The sequence below is a fragment of the Pteronotus mesoamericanus genome, unplaced genomic scaffold, assembly GCF_021234165.1.
Source record: "Pteronotus mesoamericanus isolate MK-2021 breed Mesoamerican mustached bat unplaced genomic scaffold, CSHL_Meso_final scaffold_118, whole genome shotgun sequence".
Taxonomy (NCBI): domain Eukaryota; kingdom Metazoa; phylum Chordata; class Mammalia; order Chiroptera; family Mormoopidae; genus Pteronotus; species Pteronotus mesoamericanus.
Genome location: NW_026555301.1, coordinates 5,943,817 through 5,968,698, shown reverse-complemented (window position 1 = coordinate 5,968,698; position 24,882 = coordinate 5,943,817). Strand labels below are relative to the sequence as shown.

The following is a 24,882-nucleotide window of genomic DNA, read 5'->3' as shown; positions in this document are numbered from 1 at the left end:
ATCAGGTGATATATAATACAGGGGTTTGAATATTTTTATGATGAGAATCATGATAGCCATTCAGATATTCTTTGTGAAAAGTGTTCAATTTTTGTACATTTTTATTGGATTTCTGGCCTCTCTTCTAGTTTTCTATTATTACTTTGTATATTCTGCATGCCAGTCCTTTATGTAGTAAGTCTACTATAAGTATCTTCATCTAGTCTCTCTTGCCTTATTAATGTTATCTTTTGAGTCCAGTTTACCAATCTCTGCTTTTATAATTGGTGCATGTTGTGTCCTACTTAAGAAATCTTTGCCAACCCCACAATCACTAAAATAGCCTCCTATGCTTTCTTGTGGAAGCTTCATGGTTTATCAGTTTGGATGAAGGTGGTGGTAGTGGGGATAGGGAGAATGGGGCTCAAGGACCTCTCCTTCACTCTGCTTCTTGGGGTATCTTCTGCTCATCCATTTATATGCTGTCCTCTGTCCCTCCTTCTCTACAGTAGCCTGGTCACCCCCCCTCATGGTTGTCCTCCCCTTAGCTATTTCCTACACTCAACCTCCCATATCCCAAACTGATACTTCTCCAGCGGGAAGGTGACCCAAGTGCTACCAATTTGCAAGCTCACATTCATCTTTATGAATCATGGTCATGCCTTATGGAGAAGAGTAGCCACCATTGGTGGGCCAGGTGCATGCCCTGGTTTACTCTGATCCCTGTAACCCCTGCTGGTGGGGGCTGTTATTTACAGTTCAGTGTTGAATGGAAGCTCCAAGAGGTTAGATATGTATGTTTCCTCTGACTAGGTTGCCCCTCAGCCCCAAAGCTACCACTGTAAGGTCCTGTATTGGGGCAGTCCCTGAGAATAGAGGTCTGGGATTACTCTGTCCTGATTTGCATCTGGGCCTATCCATGTATTAGCCATGTGGCCAGGCCTCTGACTACAGCTGGGCAGGGTGTGACTGCACAAGGTGTTTAGCCAAGAGGTTGAGTGGATACAAGTCTGGCCCACACCTCAGGCTGTTTCCAGATTTTTTTTTTTTTTCTAGCATTTTATACAACTCTAAAAGTAAGGAATTTTTAACATGCCAGTAGAGGTTGCCTACATTGTATCCGGATTCTTAAAAACGTACCTTATGGGCCAGAAATGTCCTGCAGGTGACCTTGGGCAGGTGACTAGATCTCTGAGCTTCATGTTCCTCATTTGCCAAATGGGCATTGATGTGTACACAATGAGGCACAGGCCCAGTGAGTGCTTAGTAACTCTCCCACAGGGCCTTGCGTTTTTCACCTTTCCACTGTAAGCAGGTCAGGGCCTGGTGTCTCAGTCCTCAGCCCAGGTTTCTCTGGCCATTCTTCAGCCAGCAGAACCTGCAAATCCTTGGTGGGGGCCAAGGCTGGAGCAGGTGAGAAGGGTGATAAAAGCAGGTCTAGGTGTCGGGTGAGATTGGAAAGCCTTCCAGGGCCCCACACTGAGTGCTCCCAGCCCACACAGCCTTTCCTGCACTCCTGTGGGCTGACCCCGATGGTCTCCGCCTCTGTGGGGTGCTCAGGGTCAGCTGAAGGCGGCTCTGTCACAGGACAGTTATGAGGGCCATCAAGGCCAAATCTAGATAAGGGAGATGGGCAGAAAAGGCCCTGAAAGTGGCTTTTAAAAAAAGGATGGTAAATAGAGAGGAGCAGCTCCCACAGTGGGAGCTGCAGGTGCTAAGGCCCTGAGGCAAGGTTGGCTCCTGAAGAGACAGGAAGGGAGCTTGCAGGGCAGGAGCAGAATGACCTTGGGCAATGGGGGAGGCAAGGGTTGGGAGGGCAGCACAGCTCCCACAGGTCCTTGATGGAGGCCAAGTTTTATCTAACTGGAGTGAGATGAGTTAACTGAATTTTAAAACTATAGTCCCCCTGGTTGCTGTGTGACAGTTGAGGGACCAAGAGGGAACTGATGCCACCACCTGGGCAGCTTGTGCAGTCGACAAGGAGGACAAGGGGATTGTGCGTGGAGAGATGCTGTGTAAATGTCAGGAGTCTACACCACTGGGGTGGGGCACAATATCATAGGTTGGGCCCTGGTGCCCTGAACCCACATTTCTCCACAGGTCCTGCTCTGCCCTCCCGGTGCAAGAGGACCCAGACAGTGATGGGGAGGTCAGTGGTCCCACTCCTGGCAGGGCCTGAGGAAACCAGCACCCCCCCCCCCACACACACGCACACGCGCGCGCACACACACACACACACACACTTGTTGCAGGAGCTGGAGCTGTTCTTCACGGAGCCCCAGCAGCTCCTGGACGTCTTCACAAAGCTGGAGGAGCAGAACCTCTCGCTGATCCAGAACACACAGGAGATGGAGGAGACCTTGGAGGAGCTGAGCTTCACCCTGAAAAACACCCAGATCCGCATGTAAGTCTCAAGTGGGGCTTCCCAGGCCAGTGAGGGGTGAGCTCTGTCACTGGCTGTCATCTTGGGACCCCCATAGCCACTGGGAGCTTGTCTGTATGCACCTCCCTCGTACCCTACCTGTCCATAGCCCTGGCCCTTCGCTGACTTGTTTTTTGGAAAGCTCCATTTGAAGGCTGTGACTGGCTCTGGTGAGATGTGTCATACTGGGCAGGGAAGCCGAGGGTCATGGCGATCCACGAGTGTTCTGGGATTAAGTCATGTGGATGGGGCTGCACCAGACTGGTCCATCACCACTCTAGAGGGGGGACAGCCGAAGGACCTTTCACCCCAGGTACATTCTGCTGATGCCAGGCCCAGGAAGGTGGGCTGGGCAGGGTCAGGCTGGGGCACTAGGTAAAGTCTGTTGGGAGCAAGGAATTCACTCCCAAATACACACTGAGCACCTATTCTGGGTCAAGCCTGGATCTAGGCCATCCAAGGATAAGGTAAGGCCCTGACTCATGGAGATGACATTCCATGGGGGCAGACAACACACAGGCCCACATATTTTATTTGTAGATACTGACGCATCCTAGGAAGAAAATTAAAAGAATGATATGAGGGCTAAAGTGGAGACTGGCACAGACTGATGAGGGCAGTGGAGGCTTCCAGGGGAAGATGTCGTTTGAGCCAGGCACTTCTTGAGTGATAGGAAGCCAAATGGTTATCTGGGAAGAGGGTGCCAGGCAGAGGGAAAGTAAGTGCAAAGGCCTTGAGGTGGGAGCCAGCCCAAGGCTTCAATGTCCCACAGGGAAAATATGTTCCTGAATATCCGTATCTTGTTGGCCCATGTCCTGCCATGGGGAATCTCCTGCTGGGAATCTCCAGTTATGTGAAATCACCAGCTTTCAGGCAAGACTGTGTTTTCTAGAAAGCTGAGAGGTAGCAGAGACACACAAAAACAGATGAGCTGGGGAGAGGCAGGCAGCCTACCAGATTCCAAGAACCTGGTGAAAGGACAGACACATGCACATATACACCTCATAGAATCCAGGAAGTGTTGTCCAGTAACTGGGCTTAAGCCAGCTGAGCCACTTCAACATCTGAGCCATACTAAGAGCACCAACACTTTGTTTCCAGGGGAGTCACAGCCCACATATATTTAACTTCCATGAACTCAACTACCCTTCCTCAGGAAAAAAACAAAAAGCAAACAAACAAAAAATACAACAAATAAACCATATGAACAAGCCTATCTATTAAGGAAGTTTTATATCTATTAAAAATGCTGTTTCTGCATATGAGAACAAAAATTCTCAATAAATTAGGAATAGAGGGGAACTGTCTGAGCATGATAAAGGACATCTACAAAAAACCTTACAGTTAACATCATACTTAAAGCTTTCCTTCTATGATCAGAAACAAGGAAAGGATGTCCTTTCTTTACATTCCCTTTTGACATAATACTGGGTGTCCTGGCTAATGCAATAAGACAAGTAAATGAAATAAAAGGTATACAGGTTGGGAAGGAAGAAATAAAGTTGTCTTTGTTTGCAGATGACATGATTATCTATAGAAAATCTGAAAGAATCAACAACAAAAACCCCTCCTAAAACTACTAAGCCACTGCAGCAAGATTACAGAATTCAAAGTTAATATACAAAATCATTCACTTTCCTATATATCAGCAATGAACAACTGAGATTTGAAGTTGAAAATAAAATGACATTTACATTAGCACCCCAGAAAATGAATTAGGTATAAATCTAACAAAAATGGGTAAGAGATCTATATGAGGCAAACTACAAAATCCTGATGAATGCTATCAAAGAACTAAATATATAAAGAGCTATTCCATGTTCATGGATAGGAAGACTTAATATTGTCAAGATATTAGTTCTTTCCAAATTGATCTATACATTCTATGCAATCCCAGTCAAAATCCCAGCGAGTTATTTTGTAGATATTGACAAAATGATTTTAAAGTTTATATGGAGAGGCAGAACACCCAGAACAACCAACACTATACTTACTGAAGGAGAAGAACAAAGTTGGAGGACTGACACTACTCAACCTGAAGGCTTATTATAAAGTTACAGTAATCATGATGTGTAGTATTGGTAAAAAGAATAGACAAATAGATCAGTGCAACAGAACGGAAGCCCAGAAAAAGACTCACACAAATATAGTCAATGAGCTTTGACAAAAGAGCAAAGGTAATACAGGTATGCCCGCTTTCTAAAAGTTCGAGTTATACCACTTTGCTTTTATGAAAGTCCTACATTATTACCTGTGGTTTTCTCTGAATGAAACCTAAAGAAGATTTTCACTTTTATGAAAAAAGCTGTTACTATACTAACATAGATGTTTCATAAAAGAGAAGTGGCAGACCGCAAACTTTAGGAAAGCGGAGTATACTCCTTGCTTTGTGTTATTTTAGCTTACATTCCTGTGAAAAGGTTTCACAGGAATGCTCTATTTTCAGATAACAAGGAAAACCTGTATAATGAAAACCTTTTTAAGAAACACTGCTGGAACAACTGGACATCCACATAAAAAAAAAAAAAAATCTAGACACAGACTTTAAATCCTTCACAAAACTAACTCAAGCCCTGACCAGTGTGGCTTGGTTGGTTGGGCATCATCCCTCAAAGTCATTGGTCGCTGGTTCAGTTCTCAGTCAGGGCACATGCCTGGGTTGTAGGTTCAATCCCCTGTCGGGGCGTATAGAAGAGGCAGTTGATCAGTGTTTCCCCCTTGCATCGATGTTTCTCTCTCTTTCTCCCTCCCTTCCTCTCTTTCTAAAAATAATAAAATCTTTTAAAAAAAAACACCCTCAAAATGGATCATAGACCTAAATGTACAATGCAAAACTATAAAACTCCTAGAAGACAGCACAGAAGAAAATCTAGACCTTAGGTGTGGTGATGACTTTTTAGCTATAGCTCCAAAGCAAAATTCACTAAAGAAAGAATTGATAAGCTGGACTTCATTAAGATTAAAAACTTCTTCTCTTTAAAAAGCAGTGACAAGAAAATGAGAAAATAGCCACAGGCTGGGAGAAAAATATTTGCAAAACATATATCTGATAAAGATATGTGTTATCCAAAATAAACAGACAACTCTTAAAATTCAACAAGAAAATGAACAATACAATTGAAAAAAGGGCCAAAAACCGTAACAGACACCTCATCAAAGAACACATACATATGGATGGCAAATAAGCAAAGGAAGAGATGTTCAACAGCAGATGTCATGAGGGAACTGCAAATTAAAATGAGATAATACTACTACACACATACTAAAGTGGCCAAAGTCCAAAACTGACACCAACACATGGTGGTAAGGATATGGAACAACAGGAATTCTTATTTATCACTGGGGGAAATGCAAACTGGCAGTCACTTTGGAAAAGTTTGGCAGTTTCTTAGAAAATGAAACATACTCTAACCATATGATCCAGTAATCGTGTTCCTTGGTATTTACCTAAAGGAATAGAAAACTTATGTCTACTCAAAAACCTGCACATGGCCCTGGCTAGTGTGGCTTAGCGGATTGAGTGCTGGCCTGTGAAACAAAGGGTTGCTGATTGATTTCCTTGTCTAGGGCACAGGCCTGGTTTGCATCCCACGTCCCCAGTAGGGGGCGCGCAAGAGGCAACAACCACATATTGGTGTTTCTCTACTTTCTTTCATCCTTCCCCTCTCTGGTAACATCTTTAACAAAAGAAAAGGGAAAAAAAAAAAAAAGGACCTGCACATGGATGTTTATGGCAGCTTTAATCATACTTGCCAAAATTTTGAAGCAACCAAGATGTCCTTCCATGGGGGAATAGATAAACTGTGGTATATCCAGATAAAATATTAGTCATCACTAAAAAAGAAATGAATTCTCATGGCATGAAAAGACATGATGGGGGAACTTTAAATGTATATTGCTAAGTGAAAGAAACCAATCTGAAAAGGCTACATACTATATTGATTTGAACTATTGGACTATCCTGCAAAAGGCATAAATTATGGAAACAGTATAAGGATCAGTGGTTGTCAAGAGTTATGGCAAAGTACATATGAATAGGTGACAGACAGGATTTTTAGGGCAGTGAAACTATTCTCTATAATATGTAACTGTGGATATATGTTATTACATATTTTTCAAAACCCATAGAACGTACACCACCAATAGCGAACCTCAAGTACACTATGGACTTCGGGTGATAATGACGTATCAGTGTAGGTTTATCGATTGCCATGAGTGCACCTCTTTGATACAGGATGTTAATAGTGGGAGAGGTTGGGGGGGGTGCAGAGGATAGTTGGGAAATCTCTGTATCTTCTGCTTTTAATTTTGTTTTGAACCAAAAACTGCTTTAAAAATAAAGTCTCTGTTTAAATAATATGTACAACAGTAAATGATTAGTCTATTCCAACAATGGAACAAAGGGTGGCTGTTACAGTGTACCAAAAAAAAAAAAAATCTCAGGAATGTTCACAGCAGTTATTTCTAATAGCCAAGAACTGAAAACAATCCACATGTCCATCAGTAGGTGAGTGGATAAACAAAATGTGGTCTATCCATACCATGCCCATTAAATTTTTCTAAACATAATATACAGGGTCCAGGAGAAGTAGCACCTGCTTGAGTGTGGCTGGTAGGGTAATAATATGGGTGTAATAATTTATAGTTTTAATTTGAACATTTCACCTAAAATGTCATACTGTGTGTTGGGGTGTGATATTGTTTTGTTACAGAATTATATGCTTATGATTTTGTAATAAAAGATTTTATAATTAAAAGGGGCATTTTTTGTGTGCCAGACCCTGTATATTTTTATTTTTAAATTACAGTTCAGGTGTACAACATAGTGATTAAGTCATATTTATAACTTACAAAGTGACCACCCCAATAAATCTAGTATTCATCTGCCATCATACATAGTTATTACAATATTGACTACATTCCTTATGCTGTACTTTACATCCCCATGACTCTTTTTGTAACTGGCAATTTGTACATCTTAATCCCTTTCCCTTTTTCACCCAATCCCCACCCCCTCCCACCTAGCAGGCAATCATCAAAATATTCTCTGTATCTATGAGTTTGTTTTTGATCTGTTTGTCCACTTATTTTTTAAGATTCTACATATAAATGAAATCACATGGTATATGTTTCTGACTTATTTCACTTCGCATAATACCCTAGAGGTCCATCCACGGTGTTGCAGATGGCAAAATTTCACCTACTATGGCTGAGTAATATTCCACTCATCTACTCATGGGCACTTAGGTTGCTTCTGTATCTTGGCTATTATAAATATGCTGCAATGAACATAGGGATGCATGGTTCTTTTCAAACTAGTGTTTTGGGTTTCTTTTGATAAATACTCAGATGTGGAATTGCTAGATCCTTCTTTGTCTCTTGTTATAGCCTTTGTTTTAAAGTCTGTATTTTCTAATATAAGTATTGCCATTCTACTTTTCTTCTTTTCCATGTTTTAAAGCCTATATTGTCTAACATAAGTATTGCCATTCCATTTTCATTTCCATTTCCATTCGCATGAAATATCTTTTCCCATACATTTCCTTTCAGTTTTTCAATCTGAAGTGGGTCTCTTGTAGGCATGTAATACATGATCTTGTTTTCTTATCCATTCAGCCACTGTCATTTGATAAAAGCATACAATCCTTTAAAGTATTGATAATTATGTCGTTATTGCCATTTTTTATTTGTATTTTTATTTTTCCCCCTTCTTACAGTCCCCTTTAACATTTCTTGTAATACTGGTTTCATAATGATGAAGTCCTTTATATCTTTTTTTCTTTTTTCTGGGAAGTATTTTCTTCTTTTTGATGTTATAAATGTAATGGTTTTTGTTTTCCTTTTAGGATTGTTCATTATTTGTGTATAAAAATGAACTGTTATCCTTGTATCCTGCTATTTTGCTGAGTTAATTAATTCTAACAGATTTGTTGTGGAGTCTTTTTTTAATGAAAGCATTTTTTAAAGATTTCATTTATTATTTTCCAGAGGAGGGAAGCAGGGGAGAGAGGGAAACATTGATGTCCAAGAGTAACATCAACCAGTCACCCCTTCGCACACCCCTGACTGGGGACCTGGCCCAAAACTCAAGCACATGCCCTGAAGGGGAAATCAAACCTGCGACCTTTCTGTTCACAGGGAAGCACCCAACTGACTGAGCCACACCAGCTAGGGCTGTTGTGGAGTCTTTAGTGTTTTCTATATGTAAGATCATTATATTGGATAAGCAGAGACAATTTTATTTCTTCTTTTCCAATTTAGATGCTTTTTTTTTCTCCTTACCTAATTGCTCTGGATAGACTTCCAGTGCTATCGAATAGAAGTGGTAAAAGTGAGCATCCTTACCTGTTCCTGATCCAGGTGACCTACTTGTACCCAAGCTGAATGTGGCCTCTCAGTCTTTCACTACTGAGTATGTTTACAGTAGGTTTCTCATATACAGCTTTTATTATGTGGAGGTAGTTTCCTCCTATTCCTATTTTGTTGTGTTTTTTCATGAAATGACATTAAATTTTGTCCTTTCTGCATCAATTGGGATGATCTTGTGGTATTTTCCCTTCATTCTGTTAATGTGGTATACTACAATTATTGGTTTTCATATTTTGAACGATCCTTGCATTCCAGGAGTAAGTCCCACTTAGTTGTACTTGTATAATCCTCTTAATATACTGAATTCTGTATGCTAATATTTTGTTGAAGTTTTTGAATGCATGTTCATAAGGCATATTAGTTCGTAGTTTATTTTCTGGTAGTGTCTTTGACTTTGGCATTATAGTTATTCTGGTGTCATAGTCAGGAGGTTGTTCCCTTCTCTCAACTCTTTGAAAGTGTTTAAGAAGGACTGGAATTAGATTTAGGTTACTGATTCAATCTCCTCATTAATTATAGGTCTATTCAGATTTTCTATTTCTACACTATTTAGACTGTAGATTTTGTTTCTAGTGATTTATCAATTTAAGTTATCCAATTTGGGGGTATACAATTGTTCATAGTACCCTTATCCTTTTCATTTCTGTAGAATCAGTAATGTCCACTTTCATTTCCGATTTTAGTAATTTTTGTGTTTTTCCTCAGTCTATCTAAGGTAAAATTTTGATCTTTTTAAAGAACCAATTGTTTTCCTATTCCTTTTGTTTTTCTTCCAATCCTTATTATTCCCTCTGCTAGCTTTAAGTTTAGAATGTGTTTAAATAAGTTATTTAAGTTGTAAAGTTAGACTGATTTCAGATCTTTCTTGGGTTTTTAAAATGTGTTTATAGCTATAAATTTCCCCCTAAGCACCACTTCTGTGCCCCATAAATTTTGGTATGGTTGCATTTTTTTTTAATTTCTAAATTTTTTATTTCCCTCCACTTTTGTTTATCTGGGAATGTCTTAACTTCTCCCTCACTTTTAAAGGACAACTTTGCCAGATACAGAATTCTTCGTTGACATTTTTTCCCCCCTTTGAGTAGTTTGAATATATTGGCCTACTGTCTTCCGGCCTCCAAAGTTTCTGATGAGCAACCTGCAGGTAACTTATTGAAGACCTTTTATTGTGAGGATTTGCTTTTCTCTTGCTGCTTTCCAGATGCTTTGGCTTTTAATTATCCTGTGATAGTCTGATTATAACATGTCTCAGTGTGGGTCACTGATTTCCTTTTATGTGGGAGTTCTCTGTGCTTCTTGGATATTTATATTCATGTCTTTTATCTAATTTGGGAAGTTTGCAGCCATTATTTCTTCAAATATTTTCTCTGTACTTTCCTCTCTCCTCCTTCAACAATCAAGATGCATATATTGGTCTTCTTCATGGTGTTCCAATTCCTTAGGTTCTGTTCTCAATTTTTTTCTTTCTGTTCCTCAGCCTTGATAGTTTCCATTGTCCTCTCTAAAAGATTGCTGATTCTTTTTTCTCCCTATCAAATCTGCCTTTGGATCACTCTAGTGAATTTTTCATTTCAATTACTGTACATTTAGTCTCTAGAATTTTAAAGGCTATTTCTTTATTAATATTTCCATTTTACATTGTTTTCTTGACTTCCTCCACATCTTCCTTTAGTTATTTGATCCTCTTTTTAAGTCAATTGTTTTCTTGACTTCCTCCACATCTTCCTTTAGTTATTTGATCCTCTTTTTAAGTCAATTGTTTTAGTCTTTGTAGTATATCTGCCATCAGGTTTTCTTAGAAACAAGTTCTGTTGGGGTTTTTTCCCCATCTGAGTAGACCATACTTTGTGCTTTTGTGTGCCTTGTGATTTTTGTTTTTGAACACTTAACATTTGAATCTAATAATGTGGTAACCCTGGAAATCAGATTCTCTCCCCACCCCAGGGATTTTGTTGTTACTGTTTTTATTTGTAGATTGCAGGCTGCCTCCTTGCTGAGCCTGAGGTGTAAACTTAAGGTCTTTTAGGTCTTCTCTGAGCCTTTCCCTGGGCATGCACTGTCACTTTCTAGTTTTCCCTATATAATTGCCTTGAATGTCCTTGCTCTTTAGTGTCTGTCTTTGAAAGGGGAAAAAGCAAAAAACTGAAAGGAGGGAGGTGCCCTAACCCTTTAAATCCCTCAGAAGTCACTTCAGCCAAGAATGAGGAACTTGTAACAATGCCAGGAGGAGCACAAAAATGGCTGTATGTCTGTCCCTCTGTGATCAGAAGCACCAATCAGTAATCAGGGCACAAATAACCAATATTTGGAGGACAGAGTCCTTTTTGCCCACACTAGCCTCCACAGGCTATTCAAGCTGCCCCAAGAAACTTACTTAGCTGTCTGCCACTTGGCTGGGAGTGGTGACTGGGTAGCTGTTATGTCAGAGTTGAAATTGACTGAAATTAACTGTAATTACTATCCAGGCTTCCCCTGGAAGTTGTCAGCTTCAATACTCCAGAATTCCAAAATAGTTTTATTCAGACACATTCTGCCAGTGCAATTATTGTCTAGGTGGGGAGACAGATTCCTAGGGCTTCCTACTGTGCCATCTTCCTCTATTTTAAAATATTTTATTGTGTTTTTATTCTTTTTTCACTGCTATTTCTGCAGAAATATGGTAACTCTCTTTTGTTTGGTCTTTTCAATGATTTATTTACATCTGTTGGTGCTTGGTGTTTTTTTTTTATTTACTACCTGTCTAGTCAACTGTCTGGTTATATGTCCCCAGGTATTTATAAAGGAATCCTCTTTTTTGTTACCTTAACAAAAAAAAACAAAATCCATAACCAACTTCTTGTAACTCCTCCAACTCAGCACAGTAATTCTAAGAAAATTTCAAATATACAAACATATATATGAGAGAATAGTATAACAAGTCTCCAGTCCCATCGCCAGCTTCAATAGTGCTCAACTCATAGCCAATATCCTTTTACCTAGACCCCACCCACATTCCCATCTTCCTTATTATTTATAAGCAAATTGCAAGCATTGTATCATTTCACCTATAAATATTAGAGAAGCTATTTCTTACACAATAGGGCTCTTTAACATAACCTGAATAACATCATCCTATCTTTAAAAAACCAGCAATCGTTATTTAATCTCCATAATCCACACGACTGCATCTTAAACTGTGAGATTGAATTAGAATCCAAATTAAGATAACACTCCTCAATGGGCTGTCTTTAAATCCATTTTGATCTATAGGTTCCCTTACCATTTTATAGTCTCCCTCCAGTCCAGTTGTTGAAGAAACCGAGTAACTTCTGGCAGCAAAGTGCTCCTCAGACTGTGTGTGCATTGGACTCCCCATGGAAATCTTGTAAAATGAATTCTCACTCGGTAGGTCCTGATCAAGGCCTACACTCTGCATTTTTGACAAACACACAGGTGACACACATGCCAGTCTGAGGACCAACAAAGGGCAGTGAGTCCCTTGTGCCTCTGCATTTCCTATAAATTGGAGGTGGGATCCAGTTAAGAAAAAAATATCGTGACCCAACAATTTTACATTTAAAGAGAACGAGTAGGGGCCAATGATCCCAATCACCTGAAGAAAACCAACAAACCACCACCATCACCACCACCACCACATCCACATAACAAATGAGAGCAGAGGTGAAGCAGCACAGTGCCAGCTACAGGATATGTAGGATAGTACACCGGCCAGTTAAGGGATGGGGAAGTGAAAGAAGCAAAAGAAACCAGATTAAAGCCAAATGCAATCATGTGTCCTTTAGGAGACATATCACTGGTCCCCAAAGCACCTCCTCCTACAAGGGGTGCTCATAGATGGAGGGAAATAGGGACTGATGTCAGGAGGTACTGGGGTCACCCCAGGAGTTTGCTTGCACCTAAGCTGTATGTGGTCTCTCTGGCCACCACCTCTGAGACTCAGCCCAGAACAAGCCAGACCAGCTCAATACCCTTCAGTCATAGTCTTCTGGACTCAGTCCTTGGCCCCACAGCTGGAATGCAGCCTCGGGGGCTGCTATGGAGCTGTGGCCCTGTGGTGATGCATGTGACAGAGCATGGGACCCCTGGTGGGCAAAAGACATTTTGCTTAATATGGGAGAAAATGTCAGAAAGTTTTATCAACAGAGAGACAGCCATGAAATCATCATGGCATAGGGGGTCACCCCTGGGCCTCCCAGGCACTGCTGGGGGAGTGGCCTAATGTGCATGCAGTCACTCTGACCAGGACTTGCATGTAGCTGCCTGAACTGGTGAAGCCATGGCGGCCATAAGAGCTGAGATTCCAGCTTGGGAAACACACCAACATATAAGGGTCAGTGCCTGCCATGCTTGTGAAATATTTTCATAATTTTTTAAAAAATTGTATCATTTAAAAGTTGATGGTTGCAATTCCATTCTTAAATATATACCCAAGAGAGCTGAAGGCAGTCCTCACAAAAACCTGTCTGTGAATGTTCACAGCAGCTTTATTCCCAAGAGTCAAGAGGCGGAAAGCCACATGTACTTCAACGGATCAGTGGGTCAGCAAAGTTCAGTCCGTCCACACAATGGGCTATTATGTGGTCATAGGAACAAAGTTCTGACACATGCCAGATGTGGATGAACCTTGAAAACACTGAACTGAATGAAAGAGCCAGACACAAAAGACTGCATGTACATGGGTTCACGTTTTTAAAATGTCAAGAAGAGACATAAAGAATGGCAAGTGACTACAAATGGGTACTGGGTTTCTCTCTGGGTGACGAAAATGTTCTAAAATTGGATTATGGCAATAATTTTACAACTGTGTGAATACATTAAAAACTTTTTTTAACATGCCAATTGTTAAAAATTTTTTAAATTTTACTCCTGCATCTCACAGCTCCTCTGACCCCTAAACAGGCAGATACTTTGCAGTCATGGTCCCTGAGCCCCCGGGACAGCAGAGAAAGCAGTTAGGCTCCAAGAGATGAAGTGCCCAAGGGTCACACACTGAGTGAGCAGGGCCCTGTTGGTCACCCATTCAGGGATAAGGAGGTCAACCAGCTGAAGCAGTGGATCACCACATTGATGATGGCCATTACCAAGGAGGAGGAGACAGCTGCTGAGCTGGAGCTCAAAGCCCGAGTCTTCCATTTCGGCGAGTACAAGGGCGCTCAGGAGGTAGGCCTCTGGATGGCAACCAGCAGGCGGTAGGCAAGGAAGGAGTTCAGGTGACCACAGGCTGGCAGTAGGGGGCAGGGATCCTAAGGATTCCAGGCACCTCAGGAGGGGGTCCGGTGCCTGGAGCTATAACAGCAGGAAAGCAACGCCCAAGGTTCAGCTGCATTCTTGGGCTGCCATGGCCCCTTGCCATTCTCTAAGCTCAGTGGTCCGGGCCAAGGGGCACTGGCTTGAGAAGGCTCTTGGTTTCCAAACCCAAAGCACCCTGTGTGATTCTGTTCCATGGCTGTTCGGCTTCTCAAACCACCTCCTCCATGCCTTCTTTTATCCAACAAATACAGCTGCTTCTTAAACTTGTACCCTGTACCCAGAAGGTGACCCTGCTGGGAGGAAGTCAGGCACTTACAAAGGCCAAGCTATGTGAGAATTCTGAAGGCACAGAAGGCCAGGAATGTTCCAGGAAGCAGGACCAGGATTTGACACACACCTTTCTTGATAACACCCCCAGTTTCCTAATTCTTCCAAATTCCTACTGCAGGCACTGGGCCGGGTACACTGGATGCCACAATGAGCAGGCCAGTGGATCTCCCGCCTCCTGCTAGTTGTCACTGGGTACCAGCTGTGCCCTGTGCCTGGCTTAAGGTTTTCTACCTGCTGTTAATCATTTAGTCTTCAGGCCCACTTGTGTCAGAGGAGTGGTTAACTTTTTTCTGAATGTCAGAACAAGCTCAGAGATTGGGGGGTCGGGGATGTTCATTGGGCCAGGGCCTCACAGAAAGTAGATCATAGGATGTGGTCCTGAGGGGAGCTGAGGTCAGTGTAGGGGCAGTAGAGAGAGGGCTCTCAGAAGGAGGGGACTGGCCCTTGGTGGACACAATGAGGCAGCTGAGGAAGGGGCTGAGGCACAGGCAGCCCCATTGGGGACTGGAACCCAAGATTTGGCTGACTACAAAAGAGCAAGGGGATCACAGCTCTGGCCAAGGTAAATCCAGGTGTCCGAGTTCTGTCTTCCCAAGTGCTCGCCCCTGCCAAACAGGGCCCTGGGAGGTCCACCATGCCAGTGAGGGCAGACGATGAGGTGGCGGGCAGACACAAGCCAGAGTGACCTCGCTGATGGACTGCCCACCTCACAGGACAGGCTGTTGGAGAGCCTCAACCACAAGGTTCTGGATGTGTACCAGCACTGTGTCGGTGTCCAGCAGGAGTCCAACCTGGGCACTGTGCAGATGCTGACCATCATCGAGCACCAGATGGATGAACTGCTCGAGAACCTGGAACATGTGCCCCAGGTCAAGGTTGAACGGGCTGAGAAGGCCAAGGAGAAGGAGCGGCGCCAGAGGTGAGAGCCTAACTGCCCTCCTGGGCTGGCCCTGTTGTCCTGCCTCCAAGAACTCCCAAACCAAGGGGACAGGGCCTTGGTTCTCCATGCTAGGAGAGCCAGCAGCCAGAGCTCGGGGAGGGGGGCGGGGGGAGGAAATGGAGGGGACACCAAGCTCAACCCCAGTGAGGAAAGCCCTTTTTGTGGAGAGCGGGACATTGTGGAATCAGGGAGCCAAAGGGAGGTTTGGCTAGCATAGCCTTGCTTCTGAGGACAAGGGACATTTTCCTGGCTGGATTGGAGAAGAGGCTGGCACTGCCAGAGCCCAGGTGAGGAAATGAGAAGGGACTCCAGCAGCAGCTAGGAGGAAGCCCAGGATTTATAGTGTCAGGGGCAGAAAGGTGGAGTTGGCGCTGTCAGAACACTGGATACAGGTGGCATGGGCCAGTCCTCCGAGGGGAGGTCTGGGGAACTCCCCAAAGGCCTAGTGGGGTGCAGCTGAGTTCTGGAGGCCATTACTCCATTGGATGTGGGCTCCTGGTTCATTCACTCCTATGCAGAGCCCTTAGACACAGCCATGTGCGCCTCCCATGAGCACAGGGGCTCTTTCTCTGGTACCCTGCTCAGGGTAGACACTGGGCAAAGGTCTGAGAAGTACAAACAGGAAGGAGACAAGGCTACTAACTTTGCTGGGTTCTGGGCCTTCAAGAGTGATAACGGGGAAGACCTTGACACATGAATCAGTGACCAGGGTATGAGGATCTAGGAACCTGGGCTTCCTGAGGGTACGAGATGATGGCCCTTAGATTATCTCCCTGAGCTGGGATGGCCCTGGAGGAGCAAGAGCAGAACCAAGGCCCTGCCCTAGAAGCAAAGGGTAGACAGGAGTGGGAATTCTTCTCAGAAGGCGGGCCATGGCCTGAGGGATGTGTATGAAGGAACTGGGAAGGGAATTTGGCAGCTTCCTCTGGCCCCTCTAGTCTTTAATCCATTTCTTGCTGTCACTACCACCCAGACTCCGGGAAGAGAAAGCTAAGATGCAGAAGCAGCTTCAAGAGGAGCGTCTGCAACGAGCCCAAGCCAGGGCCCAGGCTGAGATCAAGAAGAAGGTGGGCAGGGTGGCCCTGGGGAGCTACTGCTGGGAAAGGGTCCCTCAGCCAGGTACAGTGGGGCTGGGAGGAAAAGAGGGCCTGCATCTAAGCCAGATTCACCAAACCCTTTGCAGATGCTATTGCAGGGATCCTGGGGGCGTAAGAGCAAGACATGAGTAGAGTAGGGTCTCCCATTCCTGGGCCTACTACCCCTCAGGGCTGCCGTCCCCTTCCTCCAGAAGCCTTCCCCAGGACACACTCCTGGTCCATGACTGGCCTGGTCATGCCCTCCCGGCCATGCCCAGGTGTAGGCCCTAAGCTCAGAGATCTAGCACAAGATCTCAGCTGTCCAGAGTCCCACTACACAACCTACACCTCAGGCCAAGCTCATCACTTGTCACTAGGGTCCCTCTGATGCTGTGTCCCAAGGTCTTCAACCCCACAGGGAATGGGTAGAACTAGCCACATGCCTCTGGCCCTAGCACAGGGGGCATGGTCTCTAATGCAAACCCAAACCTGAACATGGCCAATAACAGACAAACAAGGCTGATGGGCTTTCCCTGGAATACACCAGCACTCTCCACTCTCTCCCATGGAGAATGGCAGACACTACAGGGTTCCCCCCATAACCCCCACAGCACGCTACTTCCCATCTGTGTTTCCAGGTATCTCCCCCTCAACCACCCCCACATATCTAGGGTCTGGCAACCCAGGGATTAGGCTTTAGTGCCAGACGGACACACTCCTGAGCCAGCTCAATTACTGCAGCCCCTGGCCTGCAGCTGACCAGGAGTGGCCAGAGGCTGGGACAGCTCACAGGGCCCCACAGCCCCAGCTCCCCAGCCTCCTGGCAGGGATGTGACCTCTCAGCATCTAGATAGCACCTCTGGTGTACTGAAGCCACCAGAAGAGGGTCACTGAGTCTGCTACTTCTGCAGAGAGGCAGAAGGCTGGTGTGCCGCTCCCAGCCCCCGGTCCTGAAAACCAAGGAAGAGCCCGAGCATGAGCTGCTGGACAAGGAAAAGGAGGAGCAACTGTTCTTCTTCACCTAGCCTTTGAGGGCGCTGGTCTGGCTGACAGCACAGGAAAGATGGCAGCAGGAAGTAAACAAGTCTGTGTCACAGCCTGGATGCAGCCATTGCTGAGCCCCTTGTGGTCTCCTCCTGTACGTTTCCTTACTCATATGAAATAAATCCCAAGACTCTTTGGTGTCTAAGATCTGTTTAAGGAGGTAGACCCTATTTCCAAATGCCAGTGTTTTAATCATTTAACCCTAAGCAAATGCTTGAGGGAAGGAGCTCATCTTGGCTTCCGTCTAAAACAAATGCTTTGAAAGACAAGAGCCAATTCCATGCCGGGCTGTAGTGTGAGGCTAGCCCCGACACAAAGACAAGAAAAAGCAGCAAGCTGGGCAGACGGAAAGGTTATTACTACTGACTGGAGGAACAAGTGATTTCAACACTACACACACAATTTCTTAATTTAAGCCAGGTGAAACCTTCAGTGTGTAACTATACAAAAACTTTTATTCATTTGTACTGGGAGTTAGGTCCATTGCCAACAGGGAAGCTCAGTGCCCTGAATACCGACAGCCAGTACCAGTTACTTTGTAGTGGACATTCACTGGGGACGTGCGGAAGGAAAGGTCCAGCAATACATGCTCTTTTGGGAAACCAGTGCAGTGTGACTACCCTTGGCAGACAGGCCTGGCTCCTTGGAGAGGGAGGGGATTTCTGGAGGACCTGGAAGCTGAGCCTAATGGGCACAGAACTTTAGTTTGTGACGCAGCACAGAGTTCTGTATGAACCATTTATAAATAGGGCCTAAATTCCTTTGGGTGGGGAAGCACTGAGCAGGCGCAGATGGCACCTCAGAACCGGACAGAGAGAAATCACATTGGGTCACTCCCAAAAGTCCAAGTCCAAATACTCAAGAAACAAAGAAAACAAAGAATGTGCAGAGCTTGGATGATTCCAAGTCTGAGAACCAAAATAGCATCTGAAAAAACACACAGTTCAAAAGGCACAAGGCAAACACAGCATTTCTGAGTGACCATGTCCAGTATACTAACTGATTAACAAATAAGTATGTGCAAGGTTATCCGTTCGTCTCCTCCTGCAATACAGAACTTACTCTATAAAAATATACGATGACATATGATAGCACATCTTCAATCTCAACAAAAACATGTACATGCCATCATTACAATCCTGCACATAATTTATAGTATTCAGAACAATACTTTATAAACCATTGTCAAATTACTATTAAATGCGAGTACCCAAATACAGAATTTAGAAAAATTATTTTGAATGTTCCAACTCTACCATTCCCAAACTATGAGCTCAAAATTCAGGCTACACAGAGGGCTCGCTAACAGAGGCCCCAATGTGCCCACTTCACCCTCAATATTTTCCTCTCACACGAGCAGCCTGCCTGGTCTGCCAGAACATGGATTAAAATTTGGCTTCCTGTAACAGCAAGCCTACTTTTGCCTCAGTGTGACAAAACCCACCTAGGAACACTGTCCAAGAGGTTGGGAAACAGCCTGTTACACAGCTCTGAGAGAGGGAAAAATGGGTTTTTTAGATCTCTCTCAGGCAAATGCTGAAACACCAAAGCTGAAAGACCCCATCTGGTTTTACTACAGATAAGCTGTATTTGACTAGGGAACTTGTACACAATTTCCTGCACAAGTCTTTTTTTTAAATGCAACTGGTGCTCCATGGCTCAGATCAAATAGGACAAGGGATGTGCACACATAGACAAGTACAGAAGAGGTGCATGCTTTGCCAGGAAGGCAATCCTTGCATCACTGAAGCACTCTGTTTGGACAAGGCAGTTTCAAATGGTATGCCTCAAACTGGTTCTTGATAGATGTAATAAAAACATTTTCAATAAATGTACCCAAAAGTCTCTGAAGAACTAGGCTGGCCTTCTAAGCATAAAGCAAGTGGGTTCTCACCCAGGCCTGCAAGACCACGTAACAAGAGTCTTGCAGGGACACAGACTGGAGGCGTCGCCCGTGGGTCCCCCAGGTAGTGGGCTGCTTTCACTGCAGGTCCTGCAGATTGATTGTGCTGCCTGTGCAGTGCGTATCCTCAGGCCCAGCAGCCCCTCCGGCTGCAGGAAGCACCTCCTGCAAAACCAAGCAGAGTAATGAGGGAGACAGAGCAGAGAGCTGAGGTGGTGCAGGACCACCTCATAGAAGGCAACCTCACTGCCGCTCACTGACTGGCAGCATAACCTGCAGGGCCAACCAGTAGGGTGCTCCTGACTTCTCTCAATTAAAAAGAACTTGTTTTCCCCTTATGTTTAAATACATGTTCCTTGAAGAAATTTAAATATAAACAAAAATAAGGATAAATAAAACTCAATACTGTGTTATAGGTTTTCTCAAAAATAAGACTGTCCTTATTGAACCTATAACCTTCTTTCCCCTACTTAATATGTGGGAAGCACCTTGCTAGTTACTAGGTGTCCATCTGTGTCATCAGTGGCTGACCAGACCTCCAGCTGCACCATCATCACCCATCTAATACACGTCTTCTTGCTAGAGAAACATTCCTACATCACTAGGGAGGCCACGATGACCAGCTTTTGGCTACTTGTATCCTACCTGATTTCTTTAGGAGTGATCTCATGAGTAGGCTTACCAGGCAGAAGGCAGTAGACACTAATGAGGCTTTCTGGATAAATGGTACCAAACCACCCTCCAATTTACCCCCACTCTAGTACTCTGGGAACTCCCACCCCCATCACCACCTCATACCAGCACTTTATTCACTATTTATTTTTGACATTAAGGAAAATGTTTAATAGGCCAATTTGAATAAAACAAAACTAAAATTACTATTTGTATGGACTTTTAAATATATATATTTAAGCTTAATATTAGAAATTTAATAAGCTGGATACTTTCATTATTTTATATCCAAATTATCCACAGCCACCTATACCCAGCTTACCCACTTACTTAAGGAAACTCTATAATTGGTCTGGGTATATTTCCCACAGGTTAAAAACTAACTCCCCACAGAAGAAAGTAACTAGAATTTCTATATATGGGTATTTTCACCTTATTTACAAGTAGGAGCCACAATGACAGCAAATTTGAGCTTTAGTCTTACTTTGTCTTTACTTCTTGGCCATTTACCACCTTTTCTAGAAAGCTGGCAACCAACTCAATGAATCTCTACCCAAAGCCCACTGCCATGACCAGCCTCAGAAGCTGGACACTTCATGGTAGTCTTACTAACAAACCCAAAGAGCTGTAAGGCATCAGACCTGGAGGACATAGACAGGCAAACCAATGGTGAACAGGGGCTGGCATGTAGAAGGCTGTGGGCTGAGCACCAACGGCAAGACTGCTTCACCTGAGGGGTCATCCTGGGGAGGCAAGAGCACATGTTTTATTAACCAGGCATGACAGCATTTCTTCCCTCAGCCTGAGATCTCTCAGTATGGTATGTAGAAGAACCAATCCCACCCACTGTATTCTAAGTAAGGCACCACCTGGACCCAGGTGAAGCCTTGAGAACTCAGCAATAATTGGCACTGGGGCTGGGAGCTGCTTGCCCCTCCTGCTGGTCCTCATTGTCTCACCTGGATCCCAGCACAAAGCCCAGTGGGTAAGTAGGGCCTGAACCATCTGCCAATTGGCTGCTCCTTCCCAGACCCAAGCCCTTCTGGAACTTTCCCGTACTCTCCCACACTCAAATTCCTCCCCTCAGTCCAAATGCCAATTTGTCTCTTGTGGATTGTTCTTGAACTCTAGCAGACTACTGGCATCCCTCCCTGTGTCTCACTGCTCCCTGGCAGCCTTCTCAGACCACACAGGTAGGTGCATCTCTGCCCTGAATCCAGCCCTCAATCAGGCTGGAAAGGGACTAGAGAGATGGAAGGTCTTTTCAAGATGGGGAGGTTACCAGGCCCCTAATCGCCCAATTCACAAAATGGACACTGCTTAACACTTCACCTTTCATCTGTACATTCAGCCCACAGCCATCCATAGCCCTCACCACTCAATTCCTGGCCCACCACCATTATTAGCATCTCTCATTCTTTCCACAGCCTCAAGAACCTTTTGTGTCAAGCGCTGAGCACTATTGTTCCCATTTTACATATGATAAAACAGAGTCCCGAAGTGCTTAACTTGCCTAAGACTACACTAGCCACTAAGGGAAAAATAAAGAATTAAAAAACCCAGGTTTCTCTACCTCAAAGCTGACATCTTTATTTGGGTGTCTCTTAGAAAAATAGCTACTGCTTTCCACAGTGCTGCACCAATCGGCCACAAAAAAAGAAGAAAATTTTACCCTTTGCAACAGCATGAATGAACCTGGAGAATATTATGCTAAGTGAAATAAGCCAGCCAGAGAAAGACAAACACCATATGACTTTACTCATCTGTGGAATCTATTTGGCAAAAAAGCAAAACAGAAACTGACTCATAGAGAGCAAGCTGGCAGACAACTGTGGGGGACAGTGTCAGAGAGTGGAGGGATTGAGCAAAAAGGAAAAAGTACTAATGGGCATGGACAACAGTGTGGTGACTGCAGTGGGGATGGGATATAAGGGGGATATATGGTAACAGAAAAAATACAACTAAAAAAAAATTTTTTTTTTAAACAAAAATAGCCACTACTTTTCCAACTAGCTCCTGTTCTGCCAGTGGTACCAGCTTCTCTGCAGTTTCTGTTTCAGAAACTTGAGTCGTGCCTTCTTCACTTCTGACCTACCAGCCTTGACTAGGCTCAGAAGGTTAGGGCCAGTCCCCCCTCACACACCCAACTTCCACTACCTCCATCTTGGGAGAATCTTTCATCTCTCCACAGACAAGTCCCACCCCACAAAGTTCTCAACGTCAGCGTCTGGTTTATGACAGCATGGCCATTCACTGGACCCATCTTCCAAGCCCTCCCCAGGCTCTGCCCAGGCTGTTCCTGTCCTCATTTATCTGAACCCTACAGACTCTTCACAGCCAAAGTAGTCCTATCTCCTTCATGAACCTGTCCCAGAACTACAGACCCCACAGATGGTACTATTTTCCTCCCTCTTCCAGATCAGCTCAGGACGCAGATGTCCTGACATCTCTTAATTGTGCCACCCTGGCCACATGGCACTCTTTGGCACCAGAGTACCCAGGACACAGAAGATTGCTCAGTGAAGAGGCAGCATGTGATCAGGTCAGGTCAGAGTGAGGTATCCTCATCTTTTTAAATCTCTGCTGTCCTAAAACCCAAATTACCTTACCTCCCTATTCTGGCCTCTCATATGTAAGACTGGAGCCCTGGCTGGTGTGGCCCAGTGGACTGAGTGCCAGCCTGCGAATCGAAGGGTCGCTGGTTCAATTCCCAGTCTAGGGCTCATGCCTTGGTTGCAGGTCAAGTACCCAGTATGGGGCAGGTAAGGGGCAACCACACATTGATGTTTCTCTCCCTCCTTCTCTCCCTTCCCCTAAAAATGAATAAATAAAATCTTTTAAAAAAAAAACTGGAAGTAAAAGTGTACGCAGAAGTATGGAGGTAAATGTGTCCAGTGAGTGTTCATGGAGTGGCTGTCAGCTGCAGACAATCTACTGGACCCTGGGCACAATCTAACAGGTAGCTGGTCCTGTACTTGAGAGGCTTAATTTTGGTAAAAATAAGAAAACAAGAAAAAAAAACTAGCAAGTTTAATATATAGAGGCTATATCCTCTGGTGTGCTACACGTAGTCCCCAGAGATGGGGGTGACAATGCAGCCTAAAGAATCCCCTTCACCCCAGCCCTGAAAAGAGAAGTAGGGCCTGGGAAAGGGCAGGCAACACAAGGAGCCAGGTACCATAAGGCATCTGCAGCAATGTAGTGCCTGAGTGGGGCCAGCCTTAAGCAGCCCAAGCAGCTGCAAGACAGCTACAGGGGCCCTTGGGATGGAGCAGGCACATTTCTATATCCCACAGGACTCCCAACAAAGTAAGGAAGACGGATCACATGGGGAATGGGGAGGACCAGACACATAAGGAAAGTTTTGACACTGATGCATCGATCTTAATGAAGACAAAAGCTTGAACAAATGTAGTATGATGGATGGGAAGAAATGAGAAGCTGGGGTTATGAATATTTAGGATATAAAACAGGACTTGAAACAATTCAGAAGCAGGGGGGGCTGGGAGGGCCACTGAGAGGAAAGTGCACTCAGAGACATAAGGCCTGAGGCCTTGCTCACGGCTCTTATCTGGACACCTCTGTTGCCTGTTTCTTCCCAGCTTGATGGCACTTACCTGCAGTAATTGGGCCTGAACACACTGCACTCCAGCTGCTGGAGCTGGTCCTGGTAAACCTCCACCAGGCACCACCAGGTTCCCACACAACCAACCACTCTGGCTTGCGTACAAGTGAGTAGGGCTGACTTTGCCACCTTTCATTTTCTTCTGAGTAGACCCTGAGGCTCCTAAAATGACACAAACCAACAATGCACTGTACATTGTACTGTCCAGGCCCCTGCCTTCATGGAGGCCACATGCTGGTGGAGACAGCCTTCCCATTACCTGTCACTCTGCATAGACCTATAGAATTAAAATTACTGAACAGGGACTGCCACGAGGTAAGAGGTGAAAAAAAAATACTGATCATGTGTGTCTTTTGGACAGACAGCAATCATATCCCAATTGCCCATTTCTTAGGGCAGAAACTGCCTTACCCTCCAACTCCAACAGCTCCAGGCATGCAGATCTCTGGGCAAAACCAACCACTCGGAGCAACAGAATCACAGAAAAAGGAGGAAAGAATGCAGGTCATTGCATCCTCGCCTTGGGCACCTTGGCACCTGCTAAATGGCTGCCATATCCTTCAGGTTATTCCTGTCCAGCTTCCTTTCCAAAACTCATCACTTAATTGGTTTCATAAAGGCTTTTTAAAAAATGAAGTACAAAGAAGAAAGAAAAATCCTGACACTCAGAAAGGGTTTTTTTTTCTTTTCAGACATTCATATGGTTTATGAGCAGTAGGAAATCCCAGAAGCAGAAACCAACAGTCTATATTCAATGTCTGGCTCCACAACTAACCTGACATTGGACAAGTAACCTAAGCTCTAGTCTCAGTGTTTTGTACCTATAAAATGGGAATAACAGCCCCTACCTCAAAATAAATAAATATGTGTAAGAGTTTAAAACTGTGCTTGGTTCATAATGAGTGCCAAGGAATTTTAGGTGCTATTACTGCTGTGTCCAGACATAGCTGGACACAAGTACATGGATGGCTTCATAAAGACAATTTTATAATGAATAGCATACAAGTTCTGAATAAAAATATTCGATTTAATTTTGTTGAATTTAACAAAATGAAAAGAAACAAAAACTGAAGGACTTGCTAAACTTCTAGAAAACTATTTCTTCATGGAAATTTAATCTAAATTTAAAGAAAAAAATGGAAAATAGGAGAGGCTGCACTTTTTCTGGAACTTTCGTTTCTGTTTTAAACAGCAATGGTTGACTCTGCGATACAGGATGAACTGTCTTTGTTACAGCAGATTTTACCTTAAGGTTTTGATGTCACATGAGTC

The 24,882-nt window shown here is 44.1% G+C and overlaps 2 protein-coding genes across 3 annotated transcripts in view; one reads left to right on the top strand and one right to left on the bottom strand.

The window, feature by feature from the left end:
• The window catches only part of CFAP100 (cilia and flagella associated protein 100), a 49,982-nt gene extending 32,591 nt beyond the window's left edge, over positions 1-17,391 (top strand). The window contains 6 exon segments of the mRNA XM_054587300.1: positions 2,080-2,128; positions 2,232-2,383; positions 13,795-13,930; positions 15,064-15,269; positions 16,264-16,357; positions 17,278-17,391. Coding sequence (XP_054443275.1) covers positions 2,080-2,128; positions 2,232-2,383; positions 13,795-13,930; positions 15,064-15,269; positions 16,264-16,357; positions 17,278-17,391 — 751 coding nt within the window.
• The window catches only part of ZXDC (ZXD family zinc finger C), a 59,358-nt gene that overhangs the window by 1,148 nt on the left and 33,328 nt on the right, over positions 1-24,882 (bottom strand). Inside the window, exons 9-13 of one of the 2 annotated variants that reach the window (XM_054587297.1) lie at positions 23,603-23,772; positions 20,627-20,728; positions 19,247-19,478; positions 2,223-2,360; positions 1,120-1,383 (exon numbers count right to left, since the gene is read on the bottom strand). In XM_054587297.1, coding sequence (XP_054443272.1) covers positions 19,392-19,478; positions 20,627-20,728; positions 23,603-23,772 — 359 coding nt within the window. In that variant the 3' untranslated portion in view covers positions 1,120-1,383; positions 2,223-2,360; positions 19,247-19,391. Of the gene's footprint in view, positions 1-1,119; positions 1,384-2,222; positions 2,361-19,246; positions 19,479-20,482; positions 20,729-23,602; positions 23,773-24,882 lie in introns of those variants that run through there. The other variant, XM_054587298.1, reaches the window with a different exon arrangement.